The 18,653-nt window shown below is 41.4% G+C and overlaps 1 protein-coding gene across 1 annotated transcript in view; it reads right to left on the bottom strand.

Annotated features, from left to right (window-relative positions):
• EYA2 (EYA transcriptional coactivator and phosphatase 2) overlaps positions 1-18,653 on the bottom strand; it is a gene marked incomplete at its 5' end in the record, with an annotated part of 85,542 nt that overhangs the window by 21,614 nt on the left and 45,275 nt on the right. Inside the window, 4 exons of the mRNA XM_082292564.1 lie at positions 2,422-2,505; positions 2,988-3,115; positions 4,733-4,910; positions 6,844-6,911. Of these exons, the coding sequence (XP_082148690.1) occupies positions 2,422-2,505; positions 2,988-3,115; positions 4,733-4,910; positions 6,844-6,911 (458 nt within the window). The remainder of the gene's footprint in view (positions 1-2,421; positions 2,506-2,987; positions 3,116-4,732; positions 4,911-6,843; positions 6,912-18,653) is intronic.

Below are 18,653 nucleotides of genomic sequence, written 5' to 3'. Positions count from 1 at the left end.
GAACAAGAATACACATCCTTGGAACAATACAAAATACTGAGAAAAGGTATTGGCTTCACAGAGCTCCCTCAAGGTAGAGAAAACAACACACCCAGTGCTCCCTTTCTTGATACCAGTCCTTTGAAAACATGCACTGAAGCATTAACCATTAATAACTGACTTTTTTGTGAGTTCTTTCTCCTCTTTTTTTTTTTTCCCCCCTCACTTTTTGGACAGCTCCCTGTTGCTGCCATCACCAAGGAAGGGGCAACACACACAACCACTTGCAATTAAGTAGCTTAAGAACACAGGAGTTTAGACCCAAACCTCTGAAGCTGTAGTTGGTGTTCCTCCTCCCATCCTTCAAGAAAAATCACCCCAGAAAGAGGTGTTATTCTTCAGCTTGAACAACTTTACAGACTAATTCTTTGAGCACCTGCAGCTCCACCAGTGCAACAGACAGGATGATACTGGGCCATAAATGTTGGCCAAGGGAATGGCCAAGATCACATAAACTGACACCTTTTCTGAAGGAAGACACAGTGAACCAAGATCTCCATGTATGAGATTTAATTATAAGCATATGCATGTCTAATTACAGGCATGTGAATCTTTCATGGAGAATTTTGGGTTTGATACTCAATTTACTTTGAGGTTAACACTTCCTATGCTATTGAAGTAAGATTCTGAAACTCTTGACCTCTGGCTGCTTCACTTGTACTTGACAGTTTTGAACTGTGCTCCTGTTTTAACAGTTCCCAGGACAGCCTCTCTGAGTGTGCTGTATTTCCCTCTTGGTTTAAGGTCTGTTCCACAGCCCACCAAAGCCTCTAGTTGTCTTTGGATCAAGCCACTAGCCTATAATACTTTTATAACACAACCATTTCCCTTATAGGAGAGTCCTGAGGAATTTAATACTGATGAAACAAATGAAGGACTGCAAAGAAAAAAGTCCTTCTAGAGAAGTTTCTCAAGGAACCTGTTGTAATTTCATAGAAAAAATGATTCATTCTTTCAAAAAAATATTCCTGTTTATATCATTCTCTAAATTAGTATAAAGGAGACAGCCAACAGAAGCCCCCACACAGCAGGTTCCAACTCTACACCCCCTAAATATATGCAGGAGGCATCAGGTGAAGGCATCTGCTTCAGAGGTTCTGTACTAGGACAAAGTCAGCCCTTTAAGGCAATTCTCCACATAAATACAGCAGCCCCTACCCAAGGCTAAGTTTGACCACAGAGCAGATCTGCACAGCCTAAGTTTGTTTCCTGATCCTGCCTAATTCTTTGTGGGGTTTGTAGGCAGTAGGTTTGAGCTCACACACGTACACCTCGTGCATTATGTTGTCTGGGAAAAGTAACCACTTCAATTCCCTTGTACAACAGGGGTCTGAATAAATCCCTGCCTGGAAACACGTGCTTGGTTTTCAGAGGGTGCTGTTAGAAGTGTTAGCAGCATTCCAAGTGCTGCAGTAGACTTCCACACCACAAACACCATTTTATATCCTTTATAACTGTGCACATCTAACAGTGAACAATAAATCTATCTTACTAATTACACATTCAGCTTGTTATAACCATCGTAAAAAAGTACAGCTGGTAAAGCCATGAAATGATGTCAAATCATATTTCTGCCTTCTGGAGAGAAGCTGGGTTATTTTCCAGTCTCCTGATGAAGCTGAGTGCTCAAAGCCATGTGTGGAAACAGCTGCCCACTAGGTCATCCACCTTTAATTAGGTAATGAGATTGTCTTTTTTTCTACCCACTTAAAAGTGTTTGACATTCTGTAATTCAAAGTGACTTAGGTGTTTATCATAAAAAGCTGCCTCTGGAAGAAATTGAAGCACATGGTACTAAATCCAAAAGCCAGTGTTTTCTCCTTAGCAGCCAAGTTCAGGCTGTTCAGCCACAGACAGCTACCTAAAAAAATGAAATTGCCTGTATTTCAAAGAGGGTATCTAAAGTATGGTTAGCTAGATATGCTTCTGAAACCCCATTAGGAATGTGAGCTTCAGCAGCTCTGTGGGAAGCACAGCCAGTTCTTCATGGCAGCCCGGACTGATGAACACAAAACCTCTCTTAAAAAATTGTCTGAGATTCATAAGAAAACACTGGTCTAACAAAAGAAGTGTTAGCTCATTCAGGCTGGAGTTAATGCTGTCTGGCTGCTGGATGCTCTTTCTTGCAGAAGACAGACACTGGAAGAACATCCCAGCAAGCAGCAGCTGAAGCTTTGGGAAAACAAGGGGCTACTTGCAACATGAAAGGGAGGAAAATGAAATTTTCACATGTTCGGAGGAAATACTGCAGGACACATTTATACAAATATGTCTGAATAAAAGGGGCAGCATCTGTTTGAAAAGCTGTCTCATTAGCTGCCCCCACAGTTCCCGACGCAATTTGGCTGGACAAGCAGTAATGCTAAAAAAATTAAATTTTACCTTCCCATATCTGGATGCAAAGGTTCCCGTGAGTAAGGAGTGAAAAATAATTATCGTCTCATCCAAATCCCACACAAACACACGCTGTGATGACAGATGGGGTGGAAAAAAGAAATATAGTTACATATTAAGCAACTGCAAGAACAGGTCCAGTCAGGAAATATGTCCTCTTGGACTAGAGACTTTTAAGATCTCAAGCCATTTGGAGCACTGACTGTGGATGTTTTGTGAAAACAGGCAAAATGAAACATCAAGAATTTTGGAACTATGTGTGTGCTGGCCATCCCAAGAGCCTGCTCTCCTAACAACCACAGAAATCCCTCATTGCCTGTCAAGTCAGGGGAACAAGACATCAGACTTACAAAAAGCCCAAAGGGAAAAAAAAGGGTCCATATGAAGAATAGCTTGAGATGTTGATAACACAGAAATTGAGCAATTGTTTTGACTACTCGTGTCTGCAGGTTCCAGTTGTATTACTAATTCTGTTCTGTCTCTGGGATTTGCTAACACAGGCAACTGTTCATCTTTGCTCCATTTACCAAAGGAATATAAATTAAAGTTATTACCTCAATCTCACTGTCAGCAGTAGGGGAAGGATCGTTGCTTCTTTTTGACCGGGCTCGTACCTTGCCATCTGACCCTCTGTGATGTCTCTCTGTCTCTATATCTTTTGCTGGTGTTGTTGAATATTCCCCTATTAGGAAAAAGAAATCCCATTGTAAACTTAAATTTTGCATTGTGTCATTGTAATTAGAGCATGAAACCTCTTCTTGAAAAGCAACAGAAACACTGTGAAAACACCGTGAGAAAATCTTACTCTTTTCACATTAATAGCTATCAGTGTTAGAGAAATAAGTTTTAAATCCTAAGATTTCTTAAAACAATTTCAAAAAATCACCAAAATCGCATATATAACATTTTAAAAAGGACATGTCACTTCAAAAAACCTTACCAAAATTTTCATTGAAAAGAAAAAACTTTTGGAATTTTACTCCCTCCCATTCTTTTCAAAGACAGAAATTAGAAAGGCAATAGAAACAGAATCCAAGACCAATTACACTTCTGAAAATTTTAAAAATTCTTTTTGTTTTTGTTTTTTAAATTTGATGAATGTTCATGATTAAAAATACACTTTCGACATCGACTTTTATTTAAAAATACAGAACTAACCTGTTGAGCCTTACCCCATTTCTCAGAGGATAGTATTCTAGAAATAACTGAGATGAGACAGTTAAAAGTAAACTTCCCATGTATAAAGTATCTGTTTTGATTGGCTTCGAGTTTCATAGACCTCTCTGGGTTTCACTTACCTTACATTACAAATCCTTTTCAAACACATTTTTCTTTACACCTTGCTAAGTTGTGGCCTCTGCAACTCCCTAGAATAACCATACTCTTCTTCAGAGAAGCTGGGGTTGTGCTTAACAAGCCTTTTTGAAATCATCCTTTCTCAAAAAGGCTGAGATAAGATCTAAGGAACAGAAAATCCTCCAACTGCTTTTAGAGCAGTCTGCAATCACTTCTTTTTAAAAAACAATACTAGTTTATTTTTCTTTTCGAGCAACCACAGATGTTCAGATTTGTTTGGTAAGTCAGCAGACCTTCAGTGGGTGTGTACTGTGATCATCCACAAATTGTGTGGAGTTTTATATAAATGTTATTGCACACCAATGAAAACTAGTAGGGAAGTGATATCTGAAGATTGCTCTTGAACAGGACACTGGGGGATAATCCACCAGTAATTCTATGAACTACTTAGCTTTAAAACTTTAAAAATTAAGCATTCAAAGAGTTTTTTTTTTCCTGCGGAATTCATCTTGAACTTTCAATTTAGACACACAGTTCGTGTAGATTTTTTAGAGAGGGACTTTCTCTTGATGTACTTGTTTATGAATGCACACATTAAATGTTGTTGTAAGAGGTGAATACAATCATTGACAGACATATGGGCTAAAAAGTCATCAGACACTGAGGAAACAGAGAATTTTTCAGAGCATGGCTGTTTGTTTCACTGCTACCCATGTCAGCCCCCAGTACTGATCTGGGGTTGGCATGACATTGTCCTATCCATCTGTACTACCTTAGAGGAGATCAAACCCCATATACTCAGGAAAACAACACAGGATGGTTTTAGAGACCTTGGATATTCCAATCTCTTCCCAAACCCCTGTGTAAGAACTGTTAAGTGCTAGAAAATCTGAGCTATCCATGTAAATATATATTTTTAAAAAAACCCCAACAAGAAGCTTGTAGTGTTTATGTCTCCAGATGGCTGAGGCTGCCAGCCTGGGAACACAAGAGCTGCACCTACCAGAGAGTGATTCTGTGCTCTGGCTGGTGATGTTGTGGGAAGACTCCTGCAGGGAGTAGGTGGAGGTGGGGATGGCCGAGGGGCTGATGCTGTTTGCAGACACGTACGGGGGGTTGTAGGAGGAGCTGTAATACTGCGAGTACTGGCTCTGGGGGAAGCTGGGATACGATGAATATTCCTTGAAGGAAAGAAAAGAAACATCTAGCTCACATGTACCTGGTTTTATCTTACAAACAAGTGAGCCACCACAAAAGCAGGGTTACTTGTGCATGCAGCAAGTCATGGCTCAGGAATACTTCACTAAAGAACTGCATTTCATTCACTTATGACATTACATTTCTGCTTCTCCCAAATATACTCCTATTTTATCATGACTGACTGACCAACAAGAGGTCAGAAATCTGGCAAATTCTGATTTTTTATAGGATTTTAGTTATCAGTGCTGACACATTTTGTATTACAGAGTTTAACAATTTTATGTAAGTAGAGCAGCTTTCTGAAAAAGGCCATGATGGAACACACAATCTTTGTAAACAACAAAATACCTAAGAAATTGCAAGAACAGAATGAATAGCTGTGTGAGGGAAGGAGCAAAACTGGCTGCATTTTTCCATGATCAGCAACATTTTCTGATCAGCTGTTAGGCTAAACAAATGAAAAGAAAGTAGCAATTTTTTTGCAGCAATGCTCACAACAAAGTCTGCCCAACTATCTCACAATAAATAAATGCCTGAGTGATCTTCCCTACCTTCAGACAAATGAACTAAAAATACGAGGTGCAAGTGACCTTGGGGAGCTGAGGTATCACAAAACTCTTTGTCTTGATTTTAAGGCTCCCAAAGGAGCCCTATACCATTATCCTTGTATGTTTTGTGGGTTTATTGTGAAAAGCAGGACACTGGAAAACATTATAAAACATATCTCTGAAAGCATAAAATATTTTATTTGTTTTTTTGTTTTAAGTGCAAATCCTGTCCTTGTCCACTGATTTGCTTTTCCAGATAGAGAACTGTGTTCATGCTCTGGGCATTGTCTTTCAGCAGAAGGCTTCTATTTCCTCAGAAATTATAATTAGTGTCTGGTATTAAATAAAATTAAATAATAAATAGTCTTTCGAAAGACTAAAAGCACTTTCCTCCTTAACAGCTTACATCTTTGTCTGTGACAGCTATTTCATTAACTTTCAGTCACCAGGGAGCTCTCAAGAACAAAGACTCAAATTGTCATAAGAACAATTAGACTGAAAAAGAAATTAGATAATTTCACTGTTTTCTCCTTCAGAATATTACAAAATAATGAAAAAAGCCTAACTTTTCCCCCTTTTTAGGTGTCCTCCATATGTCAATCAAATGCACTTCTACCAGCAAATGCTGATGTTTGAAGCCCAAACTGAAGCAACAAAGAAATTGCCCACTGTTGTCATTAAAAACACAAGTCAACAATCACCCTACAAAGAAGGAACTGAAATTATTGGCCAACCAGAGTGCATTTTCTGGGACAGTGTACTCATTTGTTTGGTCCAAACACAGAGCCATTTGCTACTGAGAAACATCTGCCTCGTGTGTATGTGCCTGCTGTTTATTTATATGCACACTTCTATCAAGGTATCTGAGGCATGGAGCCCATGGACAGGTGTGCTCCCAAAGAGGGAAGTGCACAGACAGCTCAGATGCCTCCATATCCACCAGGGCCTGCCAATGCCCCTTTCAGATTGTTCACATTTATTTCACAGTGCCAAGGCAGCAGACGACAGGATTCTAGAGGCCATCCCCCCTGGAGAGGATGCACAACATATCTGGGAGTTGTGAGATGGCAAAAGAATGATGAAACTCTTGGCACTGCTACAGCAGCAAGTCCAAGACTGCCAGGGCACCCTCCTCCTGGAAGGACTGCACTCTGTGTGTGTGTACTAAGACACATCTTAAAATTAATCAAGATGTCTTAAGTCCAGCAAACAGACCCACGGAGCAGAGCAGAATGGTGCTCACCAAAACACAAAACAATACCTTCCTCAAATATATGTGAACACTAAAATAATCTCTCTGATCTATAAATCTTCCAAGTGTTCAAAATAAGTGACAAGGTTGCCAATAACAGATGCTGAACCATACCTGATGCACAGCACTGAATCCTGCAGAATTTGTCAGGCCATTGGCTCCCTGGTAAATCCCTGTTGTGCCTAAGGGAAAAAATATCACACTCATAAGGTAACACCAGCAATCAAAATAACAGGGTATATTAATATGAATAATTTCCAACAGGAAGTAAAGTACCACCTCACCAGAAAAAAGTATGGTACAAATCTGAGGCTGTAAAGACTGTGGGCTGTTACTGGGGCTTACTGACTGAAAGGCATTCATTACATAAACTAAAACATTGCTTACTGGGCTGGGAAACACAGCTGGAACAAAAGGATTCAGCCCAGATTTAAAACTCAGTTACTTCTTTTTACAATAAGTAATGGAATAGTATTTTTTATCTTCTCTTCCCGTAGGAAACCCCCTCAGATTACATACACATGCTCCCACATGTGCTGTTTCACGCATGGGTATCCTGGCATCTGTCCTCATTGATCAGGTACCCAGGAATTTTCAGAAGAAAAACTTGTTCCCTGGTGTTGATGTTCCCAGTGTGGGAATAATATTGTTGAGATTTCTGGGACAGCAAGGAGCAAAAATATTTCTTCATCCTGGGATATCAGAAGGAGAAAGGATGGACGTGGTTCTGTCCCAAGCAAAGCAGCTGATGTTCAGGCCAGGCTTCCTCAGCTGGAGGAAGCACTACCACAAAGATTTTGTTTGGAGAAGTAAATGTTCAGATAAGATCTGCAGGAATGGTCTGTCTTTGCTTTCCATCAGGGCAGCGGCAGCAGAGCTGTAAGCTCTCATCCCCTCCCAAGTTCTAGCCTTGATTTAATCCCACTCTATGCTGGTCTTGATGTCAGTATTTTTCATTTCACATGGTATGTGAAAGGTATGATTTTGGTGCTGCCTGGCTGCACTGGGCTCATCTTGACTTCATTCTGTCACCTCAATGTGCCATCAGACTGAGCCCTCCTCTGGCCTTCAGCCTTTTCTTCTCATATGGCTTCTCACCATGTGAATTACTCTGAGCGGTGCTGTTTTAACCATATGACACTCTGCACGCCTTCATGTGGCAACCATTCTCCAAAGTTGCACTTGCTTGTTTTTATTTTAGGACACCAGATTAGCTGGGGAATGGACAGCTGAACAAACTCCACTCTGCCAAGTGCAGCTACAAAGCACATGCACTGAGAAATAAATCTCAAGCCAAAAAGAAACAAGAGAGAGGACTCTGCCCTCCAGAACTAATTTGCTGCCACATGTGGTCTTTAAAAAGAAAATAGCAGAGAGGAGGAAAACAGAGTGCAGGTGACTGCCAGGTACCTGGAGGCCTGGGTGTCCCCAAGGCCCAGAATGTGCTGGCTGGGAGATGAGCCAGTGCAGGTGGGCTCAGGTGATGCCTCCTCCTGGCATTCATGCCTTGGAGGCAGCTCTGGGTGCAGTGTCAAGTCCCTCCTGCTTCCAGCAACCCATATGGGGAGACTGCCCAGAGCAGCATCCCAAAGACAGCAACACATTCAGCCCTTGGCATTTCCCCACTTCCCACCCATGACAGGCTTCTGCAGGTTTTCCAAAAGTCACAGGTATGCAGCAGTATGAATATACTCCTGTGGTAACAGCACTTCTCACCACTGTGAAGAAGAGTAATAGAGCCCCAGTGCTTACAGGCAAAAACAACTTTCACAGAAGACAAAACAGCTCTTGTACACCAGAGCTCAAAACAATACAGGGGGGAATTTTTGATTTTCCTAAACTGTCATTTAGAAACAATCCATCATCCTTTATTAAAGCTGTCAAGAGGGGGATGAGTTACCTCAAGGGACTCACGCTTTATGCGTAAATTGTGATGAGAACATGTTTATTGCTGTGCTACCTGCACATGATACTGCAGCTTCCTGGTTTCCAAACAGTCAGAGTGAGAGAGAAAAGGAGAGATGTGCACAGCTGGATTAAACTTACTCAGAACTTTTTACCAGCTGTGAAGAGCAAGTGTGCCATGCACACAGGGGGCAGGTAAGGGAGCAGGGAGAAGAGGGCAGGAACTCAGGGATGAGAGGATGGGGAATGATTCGTGCTCCACAGCTTCCCACAGTGCACTGTGACTGGACCCAGTGTGGTGGATTTTACACTGTGGTTTTGTGGAATATATTTTTGCCACTTTAGCTGAACTGCCCAAGTTCACGTGTCCCTACAGTCCACTGCAGGCTGGCTCCCTCTGCCCAGCAGATTTTCCAAAGGAAGGACAGATTTTTTGCCGACATACTTAAGTGCTTTAGATATTCCTTATAAACTGAAGTTCAGCCTGGCAACTCAGGTTTTTCTCTTCTTCTGGCTCCTGTCATTGTACCCTGACCAAGGAGGACTATCATCTCAGCATTGTTTGTCTAAACTGAGATCAAACACAACCCTTTTTCTTGCCCTCCAGCAGTGCATTCAGAGATTTGAACCCCCCTCCCCGAGGTACACCTTGAGAGCTGCTAAGCTCAGCATGTCTTGGCAGCTCAGTGTTACAGCAGAATAATTACAGATAAGGACACTGGGGACAACCAAACACTTGGAATTTCTTCCCAACTGAACAAGGATGAAAAACTGGGAGGAAAAAAAAATCAATTATCTGCATGGAAAAGAAAGTTCTTAAAGATTCAGGTTCAGCAGTATTTGTCTTGGGAACTATTACAGCTCAGACCCTGTTCCACTTCACAGACTGGAGAGACCATGTTTTCAATGATGCACTCTCAGTTCAAATGGCAGGAAAACAAACAAGTGCCACAGGTAATGAAGACAAAGATAAACCCTCTCTCTCCATAAACAGAGAACGAGGCCTGCTAGTCACCATTTTCGTGAGCAGCCTTGTAGAATTCAGCAGTTCAGAACACATACCAGAACCAGCCCCAAATGTTTGCTTTTCCTCCCTAAGTTGTTGATAAGAAATAAACACTTCCATAACAAAATCAATTCTGTCACGTGCAATTTCAGTTTCGCATCAGTAAATTTTACACTCAAGAAACTGGAAAATTATCAACAGATATTGCAATTTAGCCCTATTTCCCATGTAACCATTTCCCCCCCAAACACATTCCCAGGTAATAGTGCTTCTTGTAATACTCAGAGATAGACTGGAATGAAGTTTGAAAGTGGTGCTACGTGGAACGGGGCACTCCAAGGAAGCCTCTTGGTAAGCAATGTACATGAATGCCTGGCCCCCTCCCATTTCTGCCTATTTCTATGGAACTTTTGCTTTCACATATATTGGCTTTTTTCCATGGACCTCTGAAGACAACACACAATCTCAAACTGAGGCTGGTTTTACATCTGCAATACTACAGAGGTGAGAGCAAGAGATTTGTTTCCATCTATCTTGGTAGCTCAATGCCAAGTAATTGCATTCAAACTCCCTGCAAATCAGAAACAAGCCAAGGATCTCCCCCTTTGGATCTTCTCCATATGGAATATGGCTCACATCTGTGTTCAATCAAGCCAGTTGCTAAATGTCACAATGCCCTCATTCACAGGTAGCTTAAAGAACATTTAGCTCATAATAAAACAATCTGAACTCTGAAGTAGAACAGCTCTTCAGATATATGGTACTGTAAGTGTTCCTGTAAAGTATTTATATCACAAACACACTCACATGGAAAGGCACTGCATGAAAGGCGTCCACATGCCAGGCATAGCCAGTGCCATGATTTTTCCTTGATAAGTAGATGTGGCCCTTCTCTATGTGAGTGTCCAAGGGCAACATGTATAGAAAAACTCTTTGTGAGCTGATTGATGTTATATTCCTGTTCTCACACAGATGGATTTCATTTGCTATTTTCCCTTCATTCACTACTTAATTCGAGCATTCCAAAAAAGTCTATGCCATGGTCAATGACAATTTCAATGGTGCGTGATCTGGCCTGTGTTCCTGCAAAAACTTTCATACCAGCTTCTCACCCTCTCAGTCTCTACATCTGTTTTTCAGTCACTGCAATATCAGGCTGCATTTCTTCCCCTCCTAGCCAGGTATGAGCAAGTAAAGAAGGGAATATTCATGGTTATTTTCAGTATATTCAGAACTAAGTTCTGGCATTGCTTAAAAAAAAAAAAAGGTTTTTTTCAGCTTATGAATGCACAGTATGATACAGGAATACTGGTGTCTTAGGGACTGGTGATTAAGAAGACAGGATGGGCCTGTGGTGTAGTTCGGATCAAAACCGCAGCAAGCTTTGAATATCAGGTTTGTGTCCTTGTCTTTCACAGGTCAGAGGGGCCCTGACAACAGGGAGGTGTTCTCCAAGCCTCCTGTACTGCTCAAAAGAGAATAAGCTGCTATATTTAGAAGAACAGATGGTTTGTACTTTCAACATTCAACAAAATACCCAACAGTCAGAGAGAGCCAGGTTCAACACAGGTGGACAGTTTCAGTGTTTATCACAGCTCTCTGGGCAGCCAGCAGTAACTGTGAGTTCAGGAACACTTAAAAGATGCAACACTGAGGGTGGCTACCATGGGCATTTCTGAATATGTTTGTGTCATGATTTAACTCCCAAAAAATAGAATGCTGAAGCTTAGACCCAAGCATTTCCTCTAGCTTGTAGATGAATCACACAATGGTTCCACAGAGAGTTCTCTCAAAGGATTATTTGACCATTTAGGACTAATAAAATAAATGCCTGCAGGGGCCAGCTGAATTGCATGGTATTTTACAAGCCTGCACATAATGGCTTGTGCATCCTGACATCATCAAGCTGTTTTCCTACAGGAAGCAATGCTGACTGTGAGTGATGCAGGCAAAGGCCCCAGTCCACCTCCCTGCACAGTGTGCACTGCTCTGTGCTATGATCAACATCTGCCTGGAGACTTCCATGGTCATTCAGAGAGGTTCTTTGCAGTGCTTCAGCTCTCTGACAAGCTAATGTTTCCTGCAGTAAATACTGCATTCTCCAAGCTGCTACATTTTTAGTGAGAGGTTAAGCACTCATCAAAATTACCTCCCACCAGCTATACTCTAGTGCCTTGTAAGGTTCCAAATCCTACAACATCTGCCTGCATTTACTGGGCAAGAAGACTCATAAAACCTTGCATGGTTGTCAGCTGTGGAGGCATTTCAAGACTATCTGACCTGTTAAAGGAGAAGAAAAACTCAACCCATATGTATTTTGCAGCAGATTGCTCAACTGTTTGCCATTAGGCGTAATGAACCCTTCCCCAAAAAGTCTTGTATTTCTGTCTGGAAGGACTCAGACAGTGCAGGGAAGAGCACGCTGCATTAACCTAGACGAAAAACATTATTCTACAGTGTTGCACCACTTGACATCACCAGTGTCTGTTAAAGGACATTGCTCCCAAAAGCATATGAACACCTCCTGCAGATGATACTCTCAGATACACAACCCATTCAAAGTAAGTCCATTTGTCTCCCACCACAATCCCATGCAGTCCTGTCAGCCTGACCAGGTGTTTGAGGGCACTCTGAATGGTGATATAAACCACATTTCACGGCTCAGTTTCTCTGAGTTGAAGCTCTTCCCCCGCCCCTGGGAGTACTCAACCCACAGAGCCTCAAAGAGCTTTAATAAGTGATGACCGGAGCAGTTTTAAGAGCCTGGCTTTTACCATCCTTTTGAGCTTGGTCACCTGTATAGCTCAATCCAGATCAACAGTGGTGTTGAAAGTGCTGGGATGGTTTATAGTTACTCTCAGGATTTGAACCATGGGAATGCAGTTAGATTTTACTGTACTTTGAGAAAGTGTTTTTAACCACTTCTATCTAACAATGCTACAGCTATAGAAGGCAATCACACTGGACTCTCTTCAAAAACAAATCACAAAGAAATGTTCTGGGCCAGAAAGTGGACATCCTTACAGCAAGGATGTAGAGCATTTCGATGCAATACCTTGCTGAAAAAAACAACCAGCAAAACTGACTGTATTTGGGTGACTCCATGAACACCAAAGTATAAAGACTCCTACAGCTGCAGTTTCATCTGGGACACAGTCCTTCACTGATGGATAACAAGACATGATAAAGGAAAGCTGGATTTGCCACCTCCTGTGCTAATTAGTGGCCATGAACCTTCAGTTCCCAGGTCAGCATTCAAATCTAAGTAGCCTTGTCACAATTACTGTCATGCCACTGGGGATAAAAACATGCCCTGCCAGCATAGCTGTGTATTTAGCAATTCTCTTCCTCTTGAGCAAAGTAAATCTCCAAATACCAGTGGAAAAGAGGGAGCTGGTCAGTACATCTCCACTCTTTGACCCGTTACCTAGGAACCCTGTAAGTCTCAACTGAGTACTCTAGATCCATTGTCCTGAGGCTTTTCCAGCCTCCAGGCACTGCTTCAGCACTGCAGGGGCTGCAGGAGAAGAGACACAACAGTGGCCAACAGAGGATGCTCAGAGTAAGAAACTCGACAACAGGAGAGTGATCTTTGTCCTGGTAAAGCCTTGTCAGCTTCAATTAATCTGCCAGTTACAGACTTTCTAAGTCAAATTTTTTATCCTCTTTTTATCTGTAATAACTCAATGGGCTCTTCTTCAGACAGTGCAGGTATTCTTGTAGTTCTAGAGGTCACAGTACTGCAGTGCAGAAGTGTCAGAGTTTAAACTCTGCCAATATAAACAGAAGGGGCATCCAAATTACATATAAAAAGGCCCATGCAAGAGTGTTATCCAGTGCCAGCAGAGCAGTTCAGAACCTCCTGAGCTGCACAGCCTGTGCTGACTGAAGCAGGGTCAGGCTGAACTTGTCCACAAACATCATCCCAGTCTCTCATCTATTTTTCCACACAGCATTACCTCACACAGTGCTTGGAAATGAGATACAACAAAAGCAGTACCAATACTGCACAGCATCATGAATCTGATGTTTTCTAACTCTCAAATGCCTATGTAGGTATGATGTTTCTTGATACAGATTTTTATATGTAATTTTACACTAGCTCTTCTATTGCCTTCTAGACATTTTCAAAATCATTAGGTATACTGAATCAATTATTCAGTGAAGCTTCCATAACATTTTAGTATATTCTTTGCCAAGTGCACTATAAGCTGAATAATCAAGGCCAAGTTCAAGATTTCCCAAGCTGTTACCATCCTATGTTTTTGCATTTTTTTATATCCTACAGAAGCAATGAAAATAGAATCCACAAAGAGAAGTCTCTGTGACATCTGAACATCTTTGTGACTGTTTTCTATGCTGATTTTGCTCATTAACCGACGTTTTGAGATTTCTATGTGACCTTCACAAATGCTCCCAAGACAGTCAAGCAGCAGGTTAGGGAAATGTCACTTCTTTCTTTGTAGATTCCCCCTTTCTCAGCACACAAACTTTTCTTTGTATTTTCCTTATCCAGTCCCTTTACTGTTGCCCCTACCTTACTGCTCCTCTCTGATTCATGACTGTCACAGCTGCTCCCATCTCCCTAGTGCCACCCTCTGCAAGCCTGATGACAGAGTCACACAGAACTCTCAAGCAGACACAAGATACCTCCAAAGTAAACGCTCTGCCCCAGAGAAGACTCCTGTTATGACTGTACCAGTTAATATTTAAATTCCATGACACGGGAAGAGTTAGAGCAGAGCTTTCCCCTTGGGTAGCAGTAGCACAGATCCTTGCAGCCTACAGTGCATCACTGTCAACACCTTCACCTCTCCCACGGACTTCCCTCTCCTAGAAGTCAGCTCGTTTTAAAGCAAAGTAAATGGAGCACAGTCAGCCCCTGGTGTTTAAAAATCTTTGAAAGGGAGACTGTGCTGTTATTCTGAGGAACGTTGTATTTACACTGTAAAAAGTGAGGTCTGACCCCTCCTGAAGAGAGGCCTCTCCCTGCTGAACCCACCACGGAGTGGAGCACAACTTTACTGCCACGCTTTTAGACTGCAATTAATGCAAACCAGCTGTGAAGCAGAAGCTTTTGAAAGAGGCTGCTCATTTTCTACTGAGGTTTTAATTTTATCAATCTAAGGCATCTGAGTGACAGTCTGCTGAGAACATACTCTCACCTTCCTTTATTTTCTGGGACTTCATATGGATTCACTATCTGTATGCCAAAGTGTAATCCACATTTCTCAGGTGTACTTTGAAATTTCATCACTATTTTCATCACCAAGTACTTCAAGCTTAAAACTACACATGGACTTCCTTTGCAAAATTCATGCAGGTAGAGGTAACTGTTCATGCCAAATTGGTATTTACAACCTCATATTAAATTTTTAACACACAAATTGGCACACAACTGCAAGAACATTCTGACATCTCTTGGAAAAAAAATTTGTCTAGATTATCCAGTTATCAACAAGGGTCAAAATGTTTTCAGCATAAGAAAACATTTTAATTGATTAATTATTCAGATTTTAATTGTTCTCAGGCCAGAAGAACAATTCATAACCAATTCACTCCACAAACATAAGCAATATATATATAATTAATCCACTTTAAATCAGTGTTGCACAAAAGAAATGCTAATTTCTATTCATTCACTACTTAACAGCTCATCAGAAGGGCTCTACAAAGAAAACAAACGTTCAGTAGTAGCAAAGAATTTCACTGCATAGGTCTTAGGTCTCAAATTTATGTCTGTCCCAAGCTCAATACTGCGTAGCAATTCCTTGGCAAAGGGAAGTTATCCCGGTTACATAACTGATTTTTCCTTTGTAATGTAAAAAGTATTTTGTGGGTAGATAGATTTGGATATTAAAAAACCCCAAAAAAGCAGTCAAATCTTTTCCTGCCCAACAACAGCATCCACAGTGGTCTTTGGCCACAGTTTAAACTGTTGTGCAACTTCATAGTTTCATACCAGCTGTCATTTTAGCAATTATAACTGAAGCGCAAGGCATTGTCTAGGAATTAATGACAAGCTGAGAAGAGATGGCCTAATGTGCAATCAAGGGGTAGCACATGCTCTTGCAACCACAGGAAATGCTCTGTAAGCTGGCTGTTACTGCACTCTCTGCAGAGCTGATGGGTTTCTGGGTTAGCTAATGTGCTGGCACAATTTTCTCTTTGTATTTTACATAGCTCACTAAATGCTAAGTTTCTTATATTCCAAAGATTTCTCCCCTGCCCTCAGCAACAAGCAGTTTCCTCAAGCACCAGTTAAGACAGTAAGTTTTTGGGGGAAGAATTGGAAGATAATCTTTGTGTCTCATGTTCTGTTTCTATCATTGAATAATAACTTTACCAGAAGTCTGAGCAAATCACTGAACTGCTAAATTGTCAGAAAATGTAAACTTAAAAAAATGTGTGCTAAAAAGCAAAATATATTTCTAATACCAAGCCCAAGGTGTTTGATGATTTGGTGCTGTAATTGAACACTTACATGAGGATTGATTAAGAAATGAAATGGACCTTGAAGAAACATTTTTCTCAGCATGACAAATTTACCACTTTAAAGGCAAAAATCTAATGCAAACTGTTGCCTCCTCTCCAGATTCATGACTCTAAAAGTGAGTACCATCCCCAGACTGGCCACATGCATATTTCAGATATCTTCATTATGAAACAAATAATTTTGTAAATGCAATACTGACATGGAACAACACCGTACACAGCACTGGTTAAAAAGAAAAAGAAGAGAGGAAAAAAGTCACTCCTTCAGAGCAAATATGTGAATACCAGATTTCATTCTGAATGTTACTTGAAGCCTGATGATATCCATTGCTACATGCCCATTAAAATCTTTATGTCAAGCCACAGTACCTTTGCAATATGATTTCGTGTCATTTTTATGAGCTATGGAACTTGCTAATCTCATCTTCTATATTTATATATGTGTGTGACAACTTACATTAGCTTTTTGGCTTACAAACTCTTCCACAATCAATTTAGTTTCATGCTAGGGAAGCATGAAAATACATTTCCCCTTCTGGCTGGCTGTAAAATAGCTTTTTTTCTTTACCACTTACTGACCAAAAGAATATTAAATCTTCATTCTTGCTCTTCAGTGGATCCTGTACTCACTCAAGAACCAGCATGCAATTGACAGCTGGAGTTCAAGATGAGAAGCTGAATGCTACCCCTTTACACCTGCATCACCTGTGTTTGTACTGCAAACAAACAGACCTTAACAGAGAGCAGAATTTGGCTTCAGAAGTACTGATTTACTGATCACAGCCTCACAGGTATCCCAGCCAACCAGTGCTGCTGCCAAACAAACATCAGAGGGAACAAACCAGCACCAACTATGCTGGCACTTACTGAAGGACAGCATTTGTCCTAGAGCCCTGTATGACAAAAATTTGTCACCCAAGAGGTCATTTATTCCTTGGTGAGTGGTGTAACACCTACAACGGGCACTTAATTGCTGCTGGAACTCTTATCTGAGGGGACAGTGAGGACGAATCATGAGGAACAGTGAGGAACAATCTGACCACTCACCCTCACCCACAGATGAGTTCACTATTTTGCTCTAGGAGCTGGTCCTCAGTGGAAGCAAACAATACAAACTTGCTTCACTTTTGTACCTGAGCTATTACCACCTTACAATACTTGCAGAGAATACCTTAAAAAAAGTATGTTTTTCCTTACACTTTACACTACACAACTGAGGAGCAGTTGGAGATAGTTTTTCTTGCTGAGCCCCTGACCATCACCCTCTTCACAATCTCTCTTCCTGTATCATGCAAAAAACATTTTGTCTTTGAACTGGGAGTTAGGAGCTTGACTCTTCAAGTCCACCTTGAAGGGGGACATTTTTATAAAAATATATCAATAAAAGTTGGCCCTTTTCAGCTGGTTTAGCCCATCACCAGCAAAGTCTCAGTGGTCCTGGAGCTGGGTGGCACAGAGAGCTGCCTGCTCGCATTCGGGAGCGATCACCTCCCCACCCCCAAGTGCTGTGGCGTGGGAAAGCCCTGAGCCCACATTCCTCGGTAGCACTCAGCACAGGAAGGCTCCTGGCTCCTCACTCAAACCTTTCACTAGCACTCAGCAAGGTAAATAAACCATACAGTCAGGGAGCTTCAGACTGTTCCTCTCACAAGCGAGAAGAAGGGTGGAAATATTTGTTTACTCCTGCTCCCTGTGCCTTGGAGTAAGCACCTGCCACTTGCAGAAACTGTTTTCTCCTGTTTTCTTTTGCATTAAAGGCTTAGTGGAGCTGGCTGAAACGATCATCCTGGAATAAATATCTGAAAAGAAGTGATTTCACTTAAAACCACAGCCTCACCCTAGGGCACATTCATGCTCATACACACAGCTCTCCTCAGCCTGTTTTGGTACAACTCACGGCTGTGTCACTGTTGTTTCCAAGTGTAACATTTTCAAGGGCTGATGCACAAAATTTGCTCGTCTAAACCTCCTCACTGAACAATGGGGGCACCTTAAAAACCTCAGCCCTAAGAAAGTCAAGAGTCTGCCTTCTCAAACAGCTCAGCCAGCCAACAGAGCGCACATATGGAAGTAGGACAGCTGAAACCTGTAGGAGTCAAGGTGACAATAAACCCCAAACCCATAGGTTATCTTGCTTTTTGGGTTTTTTTTGTGCCACATCCAGCACAGGTGTCTTCAGCAAGTATTATGAGGTATTCAAGTCCCAAAAACCACCTCTGTGTTAGAGATAACGTGCTCTGACAAAACTAGCAGGTGATGCCTCAGCCAAGGGTCCACTCTTAGCCTTCAGCTTTTTCAGATAATTTCTGAAATAAAACAGATTTTACCTTGTTTTCCCTGTTTTCATAACTGTTTAGGATTTTAGTTGGTCTCAGAATAAAAGTGGATGTGCATGTCCACCTTTCACTTTCGAGACTGAGAAGATTTAAGAGAATTAAGACACAGTTTTGCAATGATGCCAGCAAAATATAATGTCACAAAGGGCCTTCTGCATAAAACCCTCAACAATATCAAAAAG

This window comes from Coloeus monedula (assembly GCF_965178545.1).
Source record: "Coloeus monedula genome assembly, chromosome: 17".
Taxonomy (NCBI): Eukaryota; Metazoa; Chordata; class Aves; order Passeriformes; family Corvidae; genus Coloeus; species Coloeus monedula.
The sequence above is the reverse complement of the archived record's forward strand: the minus strand, read 5'-3'. Positions and strand labels throughout refer to the sequence as shown.